This window comes from Hyposmocoma kahamanoa, unplaced genomic scaffold, assembly GCF_003589595.1.
Source record: "Hyposmocoma kahamanoa isolate Upper Pololo Valley unplaced genomic scaffold, ASM358959v1 101, whole genome shotgun sequence".
Classification (NCBI taxonomy): domain Eukaryota; kingdom Metazoa; phylum Arthropoda; class Insecta; order Lepidoptera; family Cosmopterigidae; genus Hyposmocoma; species Hyposmocoma kahamanoa.
Genome location: NW_020653333.1, coordinates 3,302,864 through 3,323,113, shown reverse-complemented (window position 1 = coordinate 3,323,113; position 20,250 = coordinate 3,302,864). Strand labels below are relative to the sequence as shown.

The window sequence follows — 20,250 nt, the reverse complement described above, 5'->3', positions numbered from 1 at the left end:
TACTTAGTTACTTTATTACCACTACATTCAACTAGTGTTGTATTTTTTTATTTTTGAGTATGGTTTTTTTTTTGAAACTCTGAAAATATAAATATGACAATTAATATATCCCATATTAATTTTTTTTTGGGCACTAAACTACCTCTTTTGTTAATAATAATATTGGCGACACTCACTGCGATTATATTCGAACGAGAAATTCCCCAATCAAAAACAAAAATTCCCAATCATTATTTATTGTTATATTTAGATTGAATTGAGTGCAGTGCAACGAACTCTTTATTGATGTTTTTACTTTGAAGCTAGATCACTACATCCTTTTTGTGACCTACATCCGACCCATTATCACTAGTTCGGAGTTCCACAAAACAGCGTTCCCAGACTCACTTTGTTTACTATCTACGTGAATGATACTCCAAATTATCCATCCCTGGGCAAATATTGTACTACGCGAATAACACTGCACTCCTGAGACGGTGGGGACATACAACTGAACAGGGTTTATCACTTATTTCAGATTGACTGAGCAATGATGTCCTATACTTATATCTTTTTTTTTTTATAAAGTCTTCGCCGTTAACTCACCTTTCACTGACACTGCATACGTATGGTTCTATTAGACCTCTATCTTAAAGTTATATCAGGTGAAAAGTGTGCTAAGGAGCTTAAAGGTGACTTGGAAATGGTAAGGTTAGGACCTAACTCTTTGAATTCTGGAACCGAGATAATATCGAATTAATTTCAAAGCAAATCATCCCATAGTGTTTGAGCTTCAACAAAAGAGTCATTAACAATAAAAATAGTCTCAACTCAACAGTCAAAAGTTTTAGATAGGTCGCAAAAAACGCCATTGGCACTATGCGACCCCTCTCAAACCTCATAGACGTTTTTACAACGCAATACGTGGCATCTATGGTAGATCGGCCCTTAGTAAAACCATACTGTTCTTTATGGAGGAGGCGATATTTCCCAGAATGTCCACTCAGCTGATCAAGAAGAATTTTCTCAAAGATCATGTTTTATAGTTCTGTAAGAAGCAAGTATCATAGACAATAGAATTTTGATTCAGAACTAAAACGAGCGCCTTTGTGATATGGTTTATGAAATTATAACCGCCAGTTTATAAAGTGCAGGAGTGAAAAACAAGATTTATGAAACAGTAATAGAAACGCTTGCTAATAATTTTGAGTAAAATAGTTCTATTTGTAATCAAATAACTAGTGGAATTGTGTATACACTTATATTTTACTATTATAAAATTGATCTTTATAGGTGTTTCAAACATTTGTATATGCTGCATAAGTACGATCACGATAAAAGAAGATCTGATTGTTGTTCTTCGATAATCAATTGTACATAGTTATAGTCTTAGAAATAAGGATCATTATTCCGTAGCTCTCATCTCTTTGGTTTTTGTTTGTAGATTATTAATAAAATATACGTTAAATATTGGTTGTATTATTTACTAGTAAAAAAACTATTATATATAAGCATTACATAATTAGGTCTTGAAATCTCGTACTTATTACTTAGGCAACGATTGCATAAAATACTATTATAGGTTTCTTGTGTTGACAAAATTAATGTGATGATTGTTTTAAAAAATATTTGAGAACCAATTAAACAAATCAAAGAACAACCATTAAAGTAGTGCCGAATTTATAACGCTATCTCTTTCACGCCACCCAGTGACACACTGACAACTTACTAATCTTCAAGGACACGGACTGATACGTTTCTGTTTATAACTACATACGTAGTTAAGTGGGAATCTACCTCAAAGTATGTTTGTGTAGCGTTATCTACTGATAACATTAGTCTTAATATAGAACGATGAATATAGTAGACGAGGACAAATGACTCCCTACAAATGTGGTGCAATCTTCAACAACCTAATAACAGACTTGAAGAAAGGACACTCCAATTAGAAATTATCTACTTATCACCACTTTTTTTATTATATCAAATGACTGTAGGAACAAGTCGTGAGGCGGGGGGTATACTCCCTTTCTCCGTCTGCAACAATTACAGTAAATAAAATAAAAATAAAAAAAAACAAAAACATAAATAAATAAAAATCGTTTATTTCAGACAATGTCGTCCATACAAGTTAGTAAATTAGTAACATGACACCATACAACTATGTTAGTATTAGGATTAGTACTCAATCACAAAAATAATACCTAATAATACTAATAATTCGTTACAAATATAACAAACAGGACGGACCCAGCCACCCAGATGGTTCACTGGCTCACACGTAGAACATGCAACTCAGTGAAGCTGCTTAGCTTGACTAGTGAGACAGTGATCCAACCACCTCCTGCTACCTGTGGCCTGACAGACAAATGTGTGTGCATGTTCAGTACACCATTTAGCTTTTCCTTGTCCGCACAAACCCGCACACCCCAAAACATAAATTCCCTAACAAATAGTGTCTCTGTGTGAGTATTAAATTCGCCTAATACGAGTATATATACACAGTCTGTGTTACATACCTCTGTTATAGCTACTATATTTGCTACCCATTCCGTAAACACAGGCAAATTCACGGCCTTATTAACTGGCATATAAAGACACACGAACACAATGTCGCAAAGATCACTTGTAGTTGCTTTACAACAGTACGTTTACTATTACACGAAACAACTAACACATGTTGAAACGCACATTTTCGCCACAATAAAGCCACGCCACCATACAGACGACCTTGTATTATGCCAGCTGCTGGCTCCATCCCGGACTTTCCAGTATAGCTGAAATCTCTGTCAATTTCACTAAGAAATGGTAGATCCTGCGGCAGCAACCAATGCTCCTGTAACGCCATTACATTGGCATCCTTGCACAAAGATCTCACACATTCGGCGCTACGCTTTATGTTCTTACAATTAGAACTTACTATTTTACTGAGTTTTTGTTCCATACAGTAAATTTTAAAATGTCACTCACTTATTCCGTTGGTTCCTGCGCTAGCGGTCTTCACTACTAAGGTGAACAGTGTATTCAACCAAATTAAAATACGCATAATGCGAATGAAGCTTCCTACTTGAAATTGTATCTTGATTTGGTTGAGTATTACTTAAGTGACAATAATTGTTTCGGACGAACCTCTAACGGAAAAGGAAACTGGTAAGGATAAGCCTATCCATAAAAATTGCCGTTGAGTCCACCAGGATCCCCTAGCCCAATTCCCCTAGGGATCTTTGTGAACTCAGCAGTTCATGAGAATCCCCTAAGTTAAATGTATGCAAAGTTGCAATCACATAGCTGCCTCCGTAGCCGAACGGTTACCATGCCGGACTGCCACGCACAGGCCCCAGGTTCGATTCCCGGGCCGGGCGAAATATTTGTATGACCTACATTTATTTCTCTCGTGAGTTTGGGTGTAATTTGTGGTTGTCTATGTGTGTGTCCATGGCACCCGCGACACAGGGTTTCCCTAGTGCGGGGCTATATTGAGTGTGTGCGTTATTATTATTATTATTATTAACATTGCGACAATAAATAATTACTTATTGTACCGATCGGGTGATCGGATTTTCGGATTCTTTTTCTTTTATTTTACATGTATTAAACGGAAAAGTTATTTTATCAAACTGTTGTTATTTTTTATTTGCAATCGTATTCTCCATCACTTTCAAGTTAGCAAGGTCACGGTCTTTATGAGCAATATAATGAGTTTTGTTTATTTCCCCAAAGTACCATAGTCTGAATGGGGCTTAACGTTATGTATCCGCGTTCGGGGGATTCTGATGAACTACTGAGTTCACAAGGATCCCCTGGGGGGTTGGGCTAGGAAATCCTGGTGGACGAAACGAATCCTGGTGCACTGTTCCAACCGTCTTTCGATCCGCGTTGCGTATAGTGCGTGCATATCTGTAGAGTACTTACCGAAGCGGCAGTGGAAACTAAAATTATTTTTATTGACAAATTGTAGTTCAAATGCGTTTATGGATTTTTTACATTTTATCATTCTTTACTGGTATGACAGAGCGGATAGCAACTAGACGGTTGAACAAGTGGTTCAGGTCTATGGACTGTGGTACTATTGCAATACAGTGGCATTTTTTTAATGTAAATTACAAACTAGCAGACGAACCACTTGATGGGAGGTGGTTATCGTCGCCCATGGACATGTGCAACATCAGATGAGCTGCCTATGCATTGTCAGTCGTTGAGACCCTGTAAACACGCTTTTTGAAGAACCCCATCTCATAGCGCAAAGGAAATACTTTAGGAGGAAGATCATTCCACATCTTGCAGGTTCGAGGAAGGAATGAACGATTATATTACTGCTTGACGGCAGAAATATAGAGTGAATGTTTTATAAGCCTTGATTGTTCCTCTTGGCGAAAAAAAAAATATCAGCCGTGAGAATATTTTTAACTGCAGTAAGGCTCCATGTGAAAGAGTTTGTCCAGGGAAGCACTGCCGCCTTACCTGTTATGGGCGCAGTGGCAGTACTCCTCGGGTCTTTGTGATTTAAAGCACTGAGTGGTACTGCAACTGTTATGGACAGGAGTGTCACTTACCATCAGTACGCGACTTTTTTATCCCGTCTGTCACTTGGTCTCATAAAAAAAATTTTTTAACGTCTAGCGAAATTCGAATATCGCCATGGATACCATTTATTACAATCAGAGAATTTCCACCACAATCATGAACTTTAACTAGCCACCACAATTAGGCAGTCCATAATATATATCATATGTTAGATAAGATATAATAAGTAACTAAAGCACTTGTGTTATGGCAATAGGAATCAACGACGTTACCCCAAACACTCGGACCTGAGACAATATAGAAAAGTCAGTTCTTCTACATTGACCTGGCCGGAGTTCGAACCCAAGACCTCAGAGATGGCGACACCATGACAACCGGTGTGCAAGCCACGCGACCGTCAAACTACTACGACATACAACATATTTATTACAAGAGCCTTACTACAAGTTCCAAACTCTACATTCTCTACAACATTACTAAGAACTGATAATCTGATACACCGCCAATAATATCTTTTGGCATCTATTAATCATATATAAATTTATTTTTGACCTGTGTGGTTCTAATTGAGGTATTTGTAAACCATTAAATAAAATGTCTTTATATCGTGTTTCAATAAGAACCGAAATGTGCGAATGATAATTGTGGTTTAAAGTGAACTCTAGCTTGGAAATGGCCTTAAATAAAGGTATGATTTTATTTCAGTTATTTTTTTCACTGCGCCCGTCACCCTGAGATATAAGTTGACAAGCCCCATTTGCCTGTAATTTCACCAACACCCTTACCCTTCAAAACCGGAACACAGTAAAAGTAATGCTGATTGCTGAAATTACTGCTTGGCGGCAGCAATAAATAAGGCGGCAGTACTACCCTGGACCAACTCTTTCACAAGGAGCTCTACTGCTACTAAAAACATTTTGTAGCAGAAGATTGGCTACTAAAATGTGTTTATTATGTATAAGTACATTGTAAACGATCTTATATCCTATGAAAAACGTTAAAGTCAATTCTGGCGATTCTTTCGCTCTCTTGAATGTCCATTCAACAAACTGCACATCATAAACCTATTTATAACAAACTAGCTGGAGCCCGCGACGTCGTCGTGTGCATAGAATAAGTATTTCGAGCTTAGTGTAGTAGTAGAAATTAGCCTACTGTACACAACTTATACTAATTTTCATTACACAAGGCATAAATATGAATTTTCAGATTCATGCTCGAGAAGTGATTGGTTTTCCATTCAAACTTTCAACCCCTATTTCACACACTTTTAAGTTTTTCAAATTTTTCACGTAAAAATTGTCACCCAAGATCAATCAAATTATTATAGATGTACTGCGTCATAAATTACGGCGTTAAACAACTTGTGAATCATTTAACCCTGAGCGCGATAGGTTTACAAGATTACATTTGCAGTTATCGGTAGAGTTGTAGTTGTCGGTTTCATATTTTATTGTTTTCTCATAGAATCCAACAAAATCGGGCTTTTTTTAATATGTATAATGTACATATAATAAATGTAAGATAACATCGCGTACTCTGATCCCAAAGTAAGTAATTGCACATGGGATTATCAACTTATGTAAGAGAGTGATGGGCGCAGAGGCAGTGCCCCTCAGATCTTTGCGATTTAAAGCTCTGAGTGGCACTGCAATTGTTACGGACAAGCGTGTAGCTTACCATCAGGCGCACGACTTGTTCGTCCCGTCACTTGATATAAAATTAGTGTACTTTCAAAATTCTTATAAGACTTTACCTGTTCTTCGTAGAACTCAAAACATTTGACTCAAAGTGAAATATGTTCCTCTTAAACCACTTGACCTAACACCAAAAAGATTTGGATTACTGCGGAATGCAATTTCGGATGTAAACCGCTAATGTATAATATAAGTAATAAAATAGAACACTCCGGTCGACATAATTTATTCCATAAGTAAGTCGAAAGAAAAAAGGAAGGCTGTAACAAGAAAAGGATATAAAAAAACAGGTACAATGCTACAAAACAAAGAAAGAAAGAAATCACTTATTCCTTGAATAATGAACACAGTACACATGCATTTTGTAATAATAATAATACAGATAATGATGAAAATAATAATAACAACAAGGATTTGGAACTAAATTCATACATATATAAAAAACAAAGCGTGTGTGCTGTGCTGTCAAGGAAACCATGACCCACACAACATGTGCCGTCTCACTAACAAACACTTCCTACAAAAGTACTAAAAACGTGAGACAGAATTACCCCGAAAGGGCCGTGTTATACAATATTACTAGGTTACATTGGTATTAAAATTGGCTCATGATTTAGGTTGGGAACTAGTAAAAGGATCTAAATTAGACGAGTAGCACTGCTCGCTTCAGCGATTGAGCAGAGAGTGATGACGGAACTAAACAAAATGAGCATGACGAGGCAAAGGAATTAAAGAATGATTCTGATAAAGGAATCAGAGAAACGGTGATAAAAAGGTGGGGTGACGATGGAAGGAGGTCGCATCATCACGACCTTGATGACTTACGTACCGCTTTTCTATACGATATCCACGAATATCCCATAGAAAAATATGAACATTTTGGATATTCAAGACCCGAACAAACCCTTTATTCGAACCCTAATAATAATAATAAAGTGCGAGACAGTCATCACCACACCACATACCTGGTCTCAAACTAGTGAATTCCCTGTACTATGACCTGTACCAGACCGGAACCAATTTAGGAAAACTCATTTCCCAAATTGGTCCTACCGAGGTCGTCAAAAATACATGAGACGCAAGGCTAAAAATTTATTTTTTGGCATGCATATGTAAATTGGTAGCGGTGTAGAGTTTTCTTTTTATACTTATATGTTAGTACGCAAATGTTTGTCATGGTGCGTAGACGCAAGTTTGTAATATTTTAAAATGTGAACTCAACCAATGTGAAGTTTCGTTTTTCTTGTTTCGGCTTATCTTTCAGTTAAGTGCGCTTAATGGATTTAATATCTTCCATATTTAACAAAGGCAAGTATGTAGTCGAAATTTCGTTAATCCAACCATAATTTGTAGTTATTTTTAATTAAATTAATGTATACCAACTAATCAGGACCAAATTTTAGTAAGTCCTAAAGAAGAGCCAAGTCAAGAGCACCTTTAGGCGCTGTGTAAACGTGTGTCTTATGTTGGATAGAAGCAACCGGCAACCAGAGGCAAATATTATAATTCCACGCAATTGCGATTGTGGCAACCGGCGACTGTGTCCAGTTGTTGCATCCGGCGAGTGTGTCGATTTATATATTTGCTTCTAGTTGCGGTTTGCTTGTATCCAACACAAGACAAATGTTTGCGCGGTGTCATAAACGACGAGCATGTATGAAAGCATTTTTAGTAGCAAGAGAGCTCCTTGTGAAAGAAATCGTCCAGGGAAGTACTGCCGCCAAGCCGTAATGTGAACATTACTGTGTTTCTATTGTAAAGGGTATAGCTGCTGGTGGAATTACAGGTACATGGGACTTGTGACAGTCGCGTGGCAGTGTCTTTCAGATCTTTGCAGTTTAAAGCTCTGAGTGGCACTGCAACAGCTTTGGACAGGCGTGCCGCTTAACTACTGGCGCACGACATGTTCGTCCTGCCATTTGGTATCAAAAAAACAAACATTGATATATTGTTTTGATGAGACGAAAGATGTGTGTCAGGATCGTAGAAAGTGGTAGGCTGTAAGATCTGCATACATGTAACGGTGTCCATATTATTAGATCAACGATAACGAGGGAAATCTTTCCAATAAACATTGGATCTTACAATTAAAGATGTCCATGAAATACAAAGTGACAGGACGAACAAGTCGTGCGCCTGGTGGTAAGTGACATACATGTCCATAGCAATTGCAGCCAGAGCTTTAGATCCATTGACTTACAAATAAATGGACGACGGGTCTAATACAAAAACCACGAATAAAATGTCCCAAGTCAACCTTTTCGAAATTTAAATTGTAATGTCATCGCAGTATCGCGCTGTCAGTAGAACAAATGAAGACTAAAGCGGAGTTTGGCGCTCTGTATACGATTTTAGCGCCTTACAAGTGCGGACACTTTTTAGCGCGGACCCGACGTCCATATAATTGCAAGTCAATGTTTAGATCGCAAAAATGTTGACACTGCCCGTCAGCCTGAGACATAAGTTGACACGTTCCATGTGCTTGTAATTTCACCATCACCCTTCAAAACCGGACCGCAATAATGTTCACATTACTGCTTGGTCGCAGAAATAGGTAAGGTGGCAGTACTTCCCTTGACGAACTCTCTCATAAAGCCTAATAAAGTGTATAAGCCATCAATACGAAGACTTCAAAGATAATTGCAATGACTGGATAAATATGAACAGGACAATGAATTTGAAGATGATTTCGTCCCGTTACTTGACATCACAAAAAGGAAACAATGTCTGCGTCCCTAACTTACGAATAGCGCAAGTGATTTTGAAGGCAACAAATTGCAAATTAGTACGAAATAACTACACTGTATAATAAGCCTTTAGTAACATTTTCATGTATTTACGAACTTGCAAGTATATGTTAAGTAATCTAATTGACAAAAGAATATTCGTTTCATAGAGAACTTTACAAATTTGCATTAATTTCAATAAGGTACACAAAGTGTCTTTGAGAGTCAAGTATAAGAAAATTAACATTCTTACACTTGTACACAGTCATCGAATATGTAACCAGAAATAGAGACGAAATGTCATTTATTTGTTTGAAAACTGTTATGCCAAACATTACTGTGACAACTGCGCTCCGATAGGCCAGCTAGAATTCGAAACAATTGACGGGTGTCGTCAATGGTTTAACTTCAAATTGGCCAGTTTAACTTGAGCTTTGCTATAATGGACGAAAATTGCAAATATACATATTTAATTACAGATGTAATGTGGTTCCGTTTGTTTTGTAATTAGATGTTTTGCTGTTTTTCCCACACCACCGAATATAACAGCCCTCATTATTCGAAATATTATCTTTAATATAATAAATACAGAATATTTTTGGAATATACTGAGACGTACAAACAGGTCAGTTGTTGGCACTGTACTATTTCAGTTTTCTAATGAAGTGATTTCAGCACAAACAAGAGTTGATATAAGGCCCATTACCTGATGAGGTACCAGGAATTATTTCGTCTCTATGTCTGGTTATATACTCGATGTATATAGTGCATTTATTCATGAAAATTTAATTTTCTCAAACATCCTCGGAAGTGTTTGCATTACTTACAAAAACAGAATCCACAAAATGTCATTTATGGAGCGTGCAACTCTTTACCGGCAAAATAAGTAAGAGCTATGCAAGCAGCAGCAGCAAAGCAAGCAGACTACACTGTAATGTGTGCTTTTGTAATACAATTGCTAACTACAGTATCAGTGTCTGTAATTATGAGAATGAAAAAAATATTGTCTATGGTATTCTTTGCGTTCTTACGAGCATTAAGTTTTCGTTTAATTACTTAAGGTAAATATTATTTATACTGGCACACAATGATCTTATATATATACTGCCTGTACCATATACCTTAGAAAAGGCGGCAAAATAAACGAAAGCATTTTGAAGTTTTTTTTAATCTGTTTTTTATATTTTTTTAAACGGGTTCTAGTGAGAAAAGAAAATATTCATAAACATTAATTATTTTTTCTTTTTCTATTACACATTCTCCTTTCTTTAGTCTTTTATTAATTCCTTTCAATGTTTGAGAAAAGCATTATATATACCTCAGCAGCAAAATGTAACAATTAATTGGTGTGCCCAGGAGATTTTTCCGTGGATATAAGAAATATCAAAAACCTTGTCAAGTAACATCGAAAGTACGTTACCTAATGAGTAAAACGACATCAATAACTTTTCGAAATATCCAAAAATTTAACAGTAAACGCTCCCATCATACATTTACTATGACATTCGTAGAGAGGCTTTAGTTTCGAACAACTGCTTTAAATACAAAATTTTGTACTCGCTTAAAAATAAACATCACTTTGTTTTTATTCAATTAAAACATAGTTTTCTTATATTATTTATTGTTACCTCTTAAAGCAGGTCTTCTAAAACTTCTCTACGAATATAATAATAATAATAATAACGCGCACACACTCATAGTCCCGAACTAGGGAAACCCTGTGTCGCGGGTGCCATGGACACACACATAGACAACGACAAATTACACCCAAACTCACGAGAGAAATAAATATAAGAACCCAGGACCTTTGCGTGGCAGTCCGGCGGCATGATAACCGTTCGGCCACCGAGGCAGTTAAACACTTAACATGGACACTTAATTATGATTCATATAGTATACGACGCTTTTCGGCCGAAACGACTCCTTTATGTAGATCGACAGATCACACGCAAAATAGGCGCCTTGACGTCGAGTTGCGGACACCAGCCCGTTACACCAAGTACCAAGTAGATCGACAGATAATCAGTTGACACTCTTATCACAAATAAATTCAATTTCACGTTGTGGCGGAATTCCAACAGTTTGACCCTCAAGATGTATTTGACGTCTAATTTGATGTACTTCTCCACTATCTCCTGGGACGATAATACATGTAATTTTGACCCCCTTCGTAAGCTAATGATTGCTGCATTTCTTTGGGATCATCACTCTGTTCTTAATATACCTAAATACAAATTTCAGATGTGGAAGCCGGGATGTCGGAGGAGAGGGACAAACTCCAGCCCCTCCTTGGAGGCGACGACGAAAGATCGCAGAGACCCCGACCTCTGAGACCTATTCACTTGGGACCATTCGAGTCTACTCAGTAAGTATTTCGTATTAGATCTTTTTTCTAACACATTTATTTCAGGAAGTATTTATACCTGCGATTAAATCCATTGAACACACATTCGGAATAAAACGTCATTTTCCAATCAACTGTTTGATGTTTTGTGTGAAACACGTTTTACCATAGTAACACGTTTATTATTGGCAAGCGTCAATTACTGTGTGTTCATCAATTAGTGGATTTTTGATGTTCATTACTGGAGATTAAGAGATATTCCAGTTTAGGTTTTTTAGTAATAATTATAATAGCCTTTTTATAAAACATACTATACCATAATCTTTCTTTAGGATTATATCTGTCAAGTAAACTAATCACTATTTATATAAGTATGCTATGTCAAATTTACATACACATTTCCGATCATTGTCAATCATTGGTCCACAGCCATCAACCTAACGTAAATTACGTCATTTCAATCACAATTCTCGTCACACCAAGGCCAATAATGTTTATATTTTGTTAGTCAAATCCATCAACGCCAACTTGAATAAATATGTATCTTGTTATATCTACATAGTGAGTGGTGTTCTAAGACGCGTACATTGAATTTTATATAAGCTTGCACGCACGCACGTACGCACACGTACGCACGCACGTACGCACGCACATACGCACGCACGTACGCACGCACGTACGCACGCACGTACGCACGCACGCACCCATACACGCACGCACGCAGTAAAACATATTATAATGTATTATTTTTAATATATCAAGTGACGGGGCGAACGAGTCATGTGTGCCTGATTTTAAGCTACACGCCTGTCCATAACAGTTGCAGTAAATATGCAGTGTAAATATTCAGTACAAGTGTTTATGTAAAGATTGAACGGCTACTTTACCGTATATTGTGTTAATTCATAAACAATTCATAACCAGTTATTTATTGTGCAAATTGGTGTAAACGGATGTTGTAACCCAGGGATTTCCAATTGTAGTGAGTACTTTAACTATAACACACATAATGTAACCCAAGACTGTACAAGAATAGTGAAATTTACTCAAAATTGGTGATCCTCAATCAGTTACAATATTAAATTTCAAACGTAAACAACATACAGCTGTCAATCAACTGCCAATCAGCTGTGAATACGTCACACGAGCGATAACGTTTGATTTTATCAACTAGTTGCACAGTGCAACAACTAGATGTCGCTTTAAACCGAAGATAGTACACGAAATTTCCAATACGTGTCGCAACCAGTACCGAACTTTCTATTGTACAAGATAAAGCAGTGACATCTTGTGATAATTTACCGAACTATATAACCAAGTATTGCTAGAAAAAAAATTACTACACGACGTCATAAATGTGAACAAAAAATAAATGGTAGAGAATTTCTAGTTTGTGTAAATTGTGACAAGACATAATGATTTAACATGCGCAAATATCTCATGTCAAAGATTTCACCTGATGACTACAGATAATAAAAAAAAACCTGGAAATGTCAATCATGTTGGTTGGATTTTCATAAAGAAAACGAAGAAGTTACAGATCGCAAAAAATCGTCATAAACGTATCTACTGAGAACTCCTTCAGCTCTTTAGATGACGAAGAAACTGAGATATCATCAAACTCAATTAACTTAAATAGAAGCTGCCCCGGGCCTAGATTTTGTCTTGAAAGTGATTTACAGGACTTAAAAACTGAAGGAAATAGGCTGAATCAGAAACTGGACGCAGCGGACAACGAAATTATTAATTTGCTTAAGGAAAACGCGAAGTTACAAAAACAACTACAAAAACGGGAATTACAAAATAAACAACTTAAGCAACTATGCATAGAATATAACAGAAAACATACTTTTACTCCCATTAGTCGTTGCTCGAGTCAAAAAAAGAATAAAAATAAATTAAAAAGAAAAATTCTTAAATTTTCGCGATTGTTACACATAGGCAGGGCTGGGCAGTATTTGAATTACTTGTAATTGAAATACGTATTTAAAATACAAATACGTATTTTGTATTTGTATTTCAATTACTCCCTAAAAATGTATTTTGTAATTGGTATTTTAAATACCTGACCGTAATGTATTTTGTAATTTGTATTCCAAATACCTTTCGTTGTAAAATACATTTCAACAAAATACTTTTTTTTTTTTCAATGTACAGCCTATTATGTGACGTGCATAGATTTATATGATATTGAACTCAATAGTGACGTGTGTGTGTCTGTGTGTGTGTGTGTAGGCCTTAAAGGATGGAAAATATAGGCAACACTGCATGGTAATGTCAAAGACGTCAAAGTCAGATGACTTTGACGTCTTTGACATTACCATCCTTTCGAAAAGATTTTCGCGGTTAAAACTTGACTATGGAAACCAAAGGATATGTTTTATTGACATATCTATGAAGTATTTTAATAACCGGCAATCTATCTCACCACCGCTCTACATGTCTTTCAACCCTGACGTTGGCGAAATCGTCGCGCAAAACGACGGAGCCATAGATACAAAAGTTGAAGTTGAAGTTGATAACAGACGTTATATGTATATGATGCATTTAGATGTTGAAACATAAACAAAGACAATAAGTCTTTGTTTAACTACTGCGTGCCGTCGTAAGCCAAAAGAGATAGGACTAACATTGATTTATGACAAACACGGGAATCGAAAATTCGTAACGTCATTTTAAATGCCAACCGTGGCCATTTCAAGTACATGATACCGTTGTCAAAGGGAAGTACATCCTATTGTAAATAAAACAAATGTTTTTCCAAATGTATTATTGAATTATTCACATGTATTATAATTAAATTGGACAAAAATATTGACAGTGAGAATAATTAGGTATTAATAAAAATGCGACGCTGCAGCATTAAAGGATGCGGCTTTAGAAAAACTGCAAATCAATCGAATGTTACATTGCACAGGCATGTGTTATTTTTTTGTCTATAAATCACACAATAGCCCGAATATTTTATGTAATTAGACTTATTTAAGTAGTTTATTTATAAATCTTGCCAAATTTTGCTTTTGTTACTTTAGATTGCCTGTTTGTTTGTATATTTTGATGATTGTTGTTAACGATTATTTTGAGATAGTGTTGATCTTGTAAGCATACATATTATCGATATTCTGTTATTAAAACAATTCACTATGAGGTTTTTATTGTTTTATTATTATTATTACAAGTTTTCCTACAAATGAAAAAAGGAAGAAAGAATGGTTGGAAATCATAGGACTGCCGAATATAAACGTTGGATCAAAGACCATCTTCATTTGTTCGCTTCATTTTGAAGAGTCAAATTTTAACAGAACTTTAAATGTAACTAGATTACATGACAATGCTATTCCATCATTAGGTTTATTGGTAAATAATTTTGTGTTCAATTTAGATTAAACAAGACTCATTTACTAGCTATTCTCAGTTCCTGAAAACAAAATTATCCACTCGTTTCTGATTTTTCCCAATGACAACTCTAACTATTAAAAAAGACTATTTTTTTAAAGCCTGCAATACAATGACAACATACCAACGTATAGACAGCCTATTTGCCTTGCCTTGCCTTGTTCGGTGTCACTCGCCTAGCTGACCGAGTGAAGGCGAGCGCCAACGTGAGAAAAGAGTTCATTCGGCTTATCACAAACCAAAGGCGCTCGACCAATAGCGTTCACACCTTAGTCCGTCCGCATATGAAATGCATACTGGTTTTATAACTCTCTATTCAAAAAAAAATCAAAACACAAAATAAAGAAGTATATATTATATATCAACAAAATGTCATGTTGTTCTGTTTCTGGAATAATCAGCATCCACCACGTTCGTTTTTGTCATTTCTTTTTTGCAACTTTTAATATTCCTTGAAATTACAAAGACGAAACTTTGCATAAATATTTTACAATAAAAATGGTAAAAAAATGGCATGACAGTTTTTAAAAAATGCGGCGAAATGGGGTAATAAAGTTTGTATGGTAACTTTTTAACACGTGGTGCGATTTGGTTCATACTTGAATATTTTTCATTTGTATAAAAACTGTACGCGGACGAAGTCGTGGGGAAAAGCTAGTACATGATAATTGTTGATTTCCGATAATTGATTTTTACAACTACTTCCATTATTTCTGTGTTAAAATTGCTTGATAGATTCATTTGCTTAAGAAAGCCCGGGAATTAACGGGAATACTAGAATCCGCAGAAATCTGAATAGACTTGTACTTGACGGTTAGTTAAAAGACGTTATGTTTTTTTTTTTTTTTTTTTTTAGTTTATTCATAACAAAAAGAAAAATATTATATGTAAATATGTACTAAAATGTAGGTTAAAGGCGTACCTCTTAAAGTAATTTTTATATTTTATTTAGTAAGTACAATTAATACTACGTAATGTTAAATACAAGTAAAGTAGGTATAAGTAAGCAAGAATGCGCATGTCGCTAACAAACTGCACAGCAGTTTGGTGACTTTTACTAAATAAGTTACCAGTTGTAATGTTGAAAATAAATTTTTTTTGAAGTTTAAAAATGTGTGTTGACATTTATAATAATATACCACTCGAGATTAAATTATCAGACTTGTGTTTGTTTAGGCATACTTTGGTTACAGTAAACTAAAGAAACAAAAATTCAAGCCATACATTTGCATGTCGATAATGACTTATCGATAGATTATGGTACAACACTAAAGAAATCCGCCATTTGTAACTTTCAAATTTTGGTAATATGCACGTTGATTCTGTACTTAGGGCAGCTCCTTTCTTTTATTTTTTTCCATCCTCTAAGTGACAAACACAGGAATCGAAGATACGTAACGTCATCTTAAATGCCAACTGTTCTCATTTTGGCATTTTTGTAATACCCTTTGATAAGCGTTTCCGGTTGTCAAAGGGAAGTACATTTGATGTACTTTCCTTTGACAACCAATGTTTGGCCAAATGTTTTAGTGAATTATTCGCAAGAATTGTAACGAAATGGACCAAAATATTGACAGTGAGAAGATTGATTAAGTATTGATAAAAATGCGTCGCAGCAGCATTAAGGGGTGCAGTAGAAAAAGCGAAAATCAACCGATGTTACATTACACCGGCATGTGTTATTTTTCTGCCTTTTTCTGATTGATGATTTATAAATCATACAATAACCCAAATATCTCCATGTAATTAGACTCATTTAAGTAGTTTATTCATAAATCTTCCCGAATTTGGCTTTGGTAACTACAGATTGCCTGTTTGTTAATATATTTTCATGATTGTTGATAACGATTATTTTGAGATAGTGTTGTTCTTGTAAGCATATATATATTATCGATATTCTGTTACTAAAACAATTGACTACGAGGTTTTTATTATTTCACTATTGTTATTTTTTTTGAAGGTTACCTACAAATCAAAAAATAAAGTAAAATGGTTGGAAATTATAGGTCTGCCGAATATAAACATAGGATCAAATACCATTTTCGTTTGTCCGCCTCATTTTGAAGAGGCAAATTTTAATAGAACTTTGAATGTAACTATAGTTACATGCATGTAATATATTACATGATAATGCAATTCCATCGTTACATTTAGAGGTAACTAACTTTATATTTAATTTTGTTAACTGAAACTCTCAGTTCCATAAAACGAAATTGATAGCGGCCAACATGTGATCAGCTCGAGATTAAATTATTAGACTCATGTTTGTTTAAAACGAAGTAAGTGCTTCAATGAAAATATTTTTATGACACAGGTAAATAAATTATTTGACAGGAAATAAGACGTAAAATTTCATCTTGATTTTAATCATTCTTGGCAAATTTAATTTGTAACATTGTGACATGACATGAGTGACATTTCTTATGACATTTTTGTTGTCGTCATAGTTTAATATATGGTTGTTTAATATGCGAAACATGTTAGTACTGGCACTATCTCTTTTTACATCTTCTGTTATACCATGTTTTAAGCAAATAACGTATTATTAATATTATGTATGATTATCGATAATATTACTTTACTACTATTATATAAGTAATTTTATTTATTTCAAAAATTAAAAGGAAGTGTTAAAGATTCACCTAAATCAAAATCACTGATATTAATTCGATACCAATGCATAAATACAAAACAGCTTACATTATTTGGAAATCTTTTAAAAATTTCTTTCTATTATCAATCTTGAGATTGGAAATGCGTAGCGATCTCCAGATTTAGATTACAATTTTTTCTTTTTTTTAATATACTCTCAAATTACATTTTTTTCTGTGCAAATTCACTTTTCGTAATATGTGAACATTTATAAATACAAAATAATGACTTTAAAATCCCATAAGATATTTCCAGAAACTCCCACATGACATAAAACATTCCCAAATGGAATATTGATATACTTTAATTAAACTTTTATTATCTTAATGTACAAATAATTTGTACAGTTTACTGTAATCAAAGCAAGAATGTAATTATTACAAACAGAAAAATCAGTTTCAACATTCAAACCATTCATTTGCATGTCTATATTGACTTATCTATGATTATGGTACAACACTATATCCGCCACTTGTGTGGTACAATTTTGGTTTAGGTAGGTACGTTTATTCCGTAGATAGAGACTACAGCAACTACTACGACAACTCCTTTCCATTATTTTTTTTCCACCCTCTAAGGGTTATAAATCTCTAAGGTTAGAGTAGTTTAGAGTAGTTTTTCAACCCGGACACTAGCAGAATAGTCCTTAGTGGAACAGAAGCCAAAACAAAAAAAATAATTAGAGTAGTATAAGGGTTATAACGGCGCGGCATTGTGAATTTATGATTTTAGTGAACCTAATTTGTAATTTGTAAACTTCTTTCTAATTTGTGTTGGGAACGTGTTATATGAACGGCATTTACACACATATAAAGTATTCGTCTTGTATGGGAGTATTAATAATAATTGTACGTACTACGTGCTCTGTAGTATGGTTGTATTGATTGGTTTAACAGTTTTTTTCTAATAAACAAAACTATTTTTTAAAGATATGTATTGTGGGAGGAAAAAACTTTGAAGGAAATTATTGATTTCCACATGTTGCGATAGGTATATTAATAAAGTATTTTGTAATTTGTATTTGTATTTTGTATTTTAAATACACCCCATGAAAGTATTTTGTATTTTGTATTTCAAATACACCTCAAGAAAGTATTTGGTATTTCGTATTTTAAATACATATAAGGAAGTATTTTGTAATTAGTATTTCAATTAAGACGTAGCATGTATTTTGCCCAGCCCTGCACATAGGAAATGAAACTGTTTTTCCGGATTTAAATCGCGTATATTTGTTTTTTCAAAAAAACAGTTTCATTTCCTATTAAAAAGAAAAACTTTGAATTTTTCAACTTCAGAGAGTATAACTATGAATAATAATAAATACTACTCCCCGCAAGATGGCGCTACTAGTTCACCAAAATTGCAAAGTACGTTAATTACTGGCCTGACTCCGCCAAAACACGATACTCGACATATTCAACACAATACGTGTATTATTAGCAGCAATAAGAGAAACAAGATTGTAACGACAGCAACATCTACCATCCAGAACACAAAAATTTGCCATTACTTGACACCAAATGTAGGACTTCAGCAGCTACTGACAAATTTAGAGAAGAAAGTGAAAAATTATACACTCTATAACTCATGCGTTATAATGAGGGGGAAAAAGAATTTTGAAACCAGTATGGACTATAAAATTTTAGTTAATATGCTCAGGACTGAACTGTTACAAATTCAAAATACCAATGTGTTCATATGTTTACCAACTTTCAGACACAGGTTGAATACAAGCTTATTATTTAACAAGCGGGTTGGCACATTTAACAATTTACTCTACCATGATAATTTGACTCATGAATTTGCTTATCTACTGGACTCGAACAAGAATCTTACGTACGATAATCGCATGTTTACTGTTTTTAAGGGCAGTTCGAATAACACATGTCTTCGCCAAATTTTTAAAGATTTAAGCTTGTTGATAAATGATATTTGTGATTCCTCCTTTTTTTTTTATAGATACTTATTGCAATTTTCGAATCATGCATCAAAACATAGCGGGTTTCTTAAGCAAAAAAGATTTGTTGGAAATCACATTATCAGACCTACGTAATAACAAAAAAATAATTGATGTTCTTTGTTTATCAGAAACATTCATTAAACGAAATAATGAAGCAAATATACATTTAAAGGGTTCTTCTCTGGGTTCGTCTTTCTGCAGACATAATAAGAGACGAGGGGGTGTGTGTATAATGCATGACAGAAACATCGAGGCAAGACCCATAATATTCCTTCAAGATCTTGCATTGGAATTAAGCTTTGAATGCTGTGGAATTGAAATTATGCAACATAAATTGTAAGTAATCTGCATATATAAAATCCCCAACTCAAATATTAATATATTTTTTGAAAAATTAGATTTATTACTAGATAGACTAAAAAATATAACGAATAAAAAAATTATATTGATAGGTGACTGGAATGTGGGTACATTAACTGACAATAAATTATCACGAGACCTAGAAACTTTGTTAGAAAGCTAGAATATGAACTTACATATGTACACACCGACTCGCTTAAACACTTGCATAGATCATATCGCTAGTAGTATTACTAATGCTGTTGGAGAAACATTACCAGTCTGCTTATCAGACCACAACACGGCTCAACTTATAACTTTTCCTATAACTTCGCGTCAAAAACCAATTACGCACTGGTTTGAAATGAAGAGATACTTTTCAGTGGACAATGTTACTAAATATAAATTCTACTTAGAATCTTATGCCTGGTCCGAGCTTTTTATGTTTTCCAAAGATTAAAGTCAAAATGTTTCATGATAATACGAATTTAACATGGCTGTTAAAGGGAATAAGAAAGTCCTGTATCACTAAAAGAAAATTACGTATGAACAACAAACGTTACGTATGAATTACAAAATAGAAAGGCTCTGTATAAAACCTACACAAAAATTTTGAAACGGACTATCATTACC

The 20,250-nt window shown here is 34.6% G+C and overlaps 1 protein-coding gene across 1 annotated transcript in view; it reads left to right on the top strand.

Annotated features, from left to right (window-relative positions):
* The first annotated feature begins 5,167 nt into the window (after positions 1 to 5,167).
* The window catches only part of LOC113230410 (transient receptor potential channel pyrexia-like), a 59,063-nt gene continuing 43,980 nt past the window's right edge, over positions 5,168 to 20,250 (top strand). Inside the window, exons 1-2 of the mRNA XM_026464326.1 lie at positions 5,168 to 5,191; positions 11,168 to 11,291. Coding sequence (XP_026320111.1) covers positions 5,176 to 5,191; positions 11,168 to 11,291 — 140 coding nt within the window. The 5' untranslated portion in view covers positions 5,168 to 5,175. The remainder of the gene's footprint in view (positions 5,192 to 11,167; positions 11,292 to 20,250) is intronic.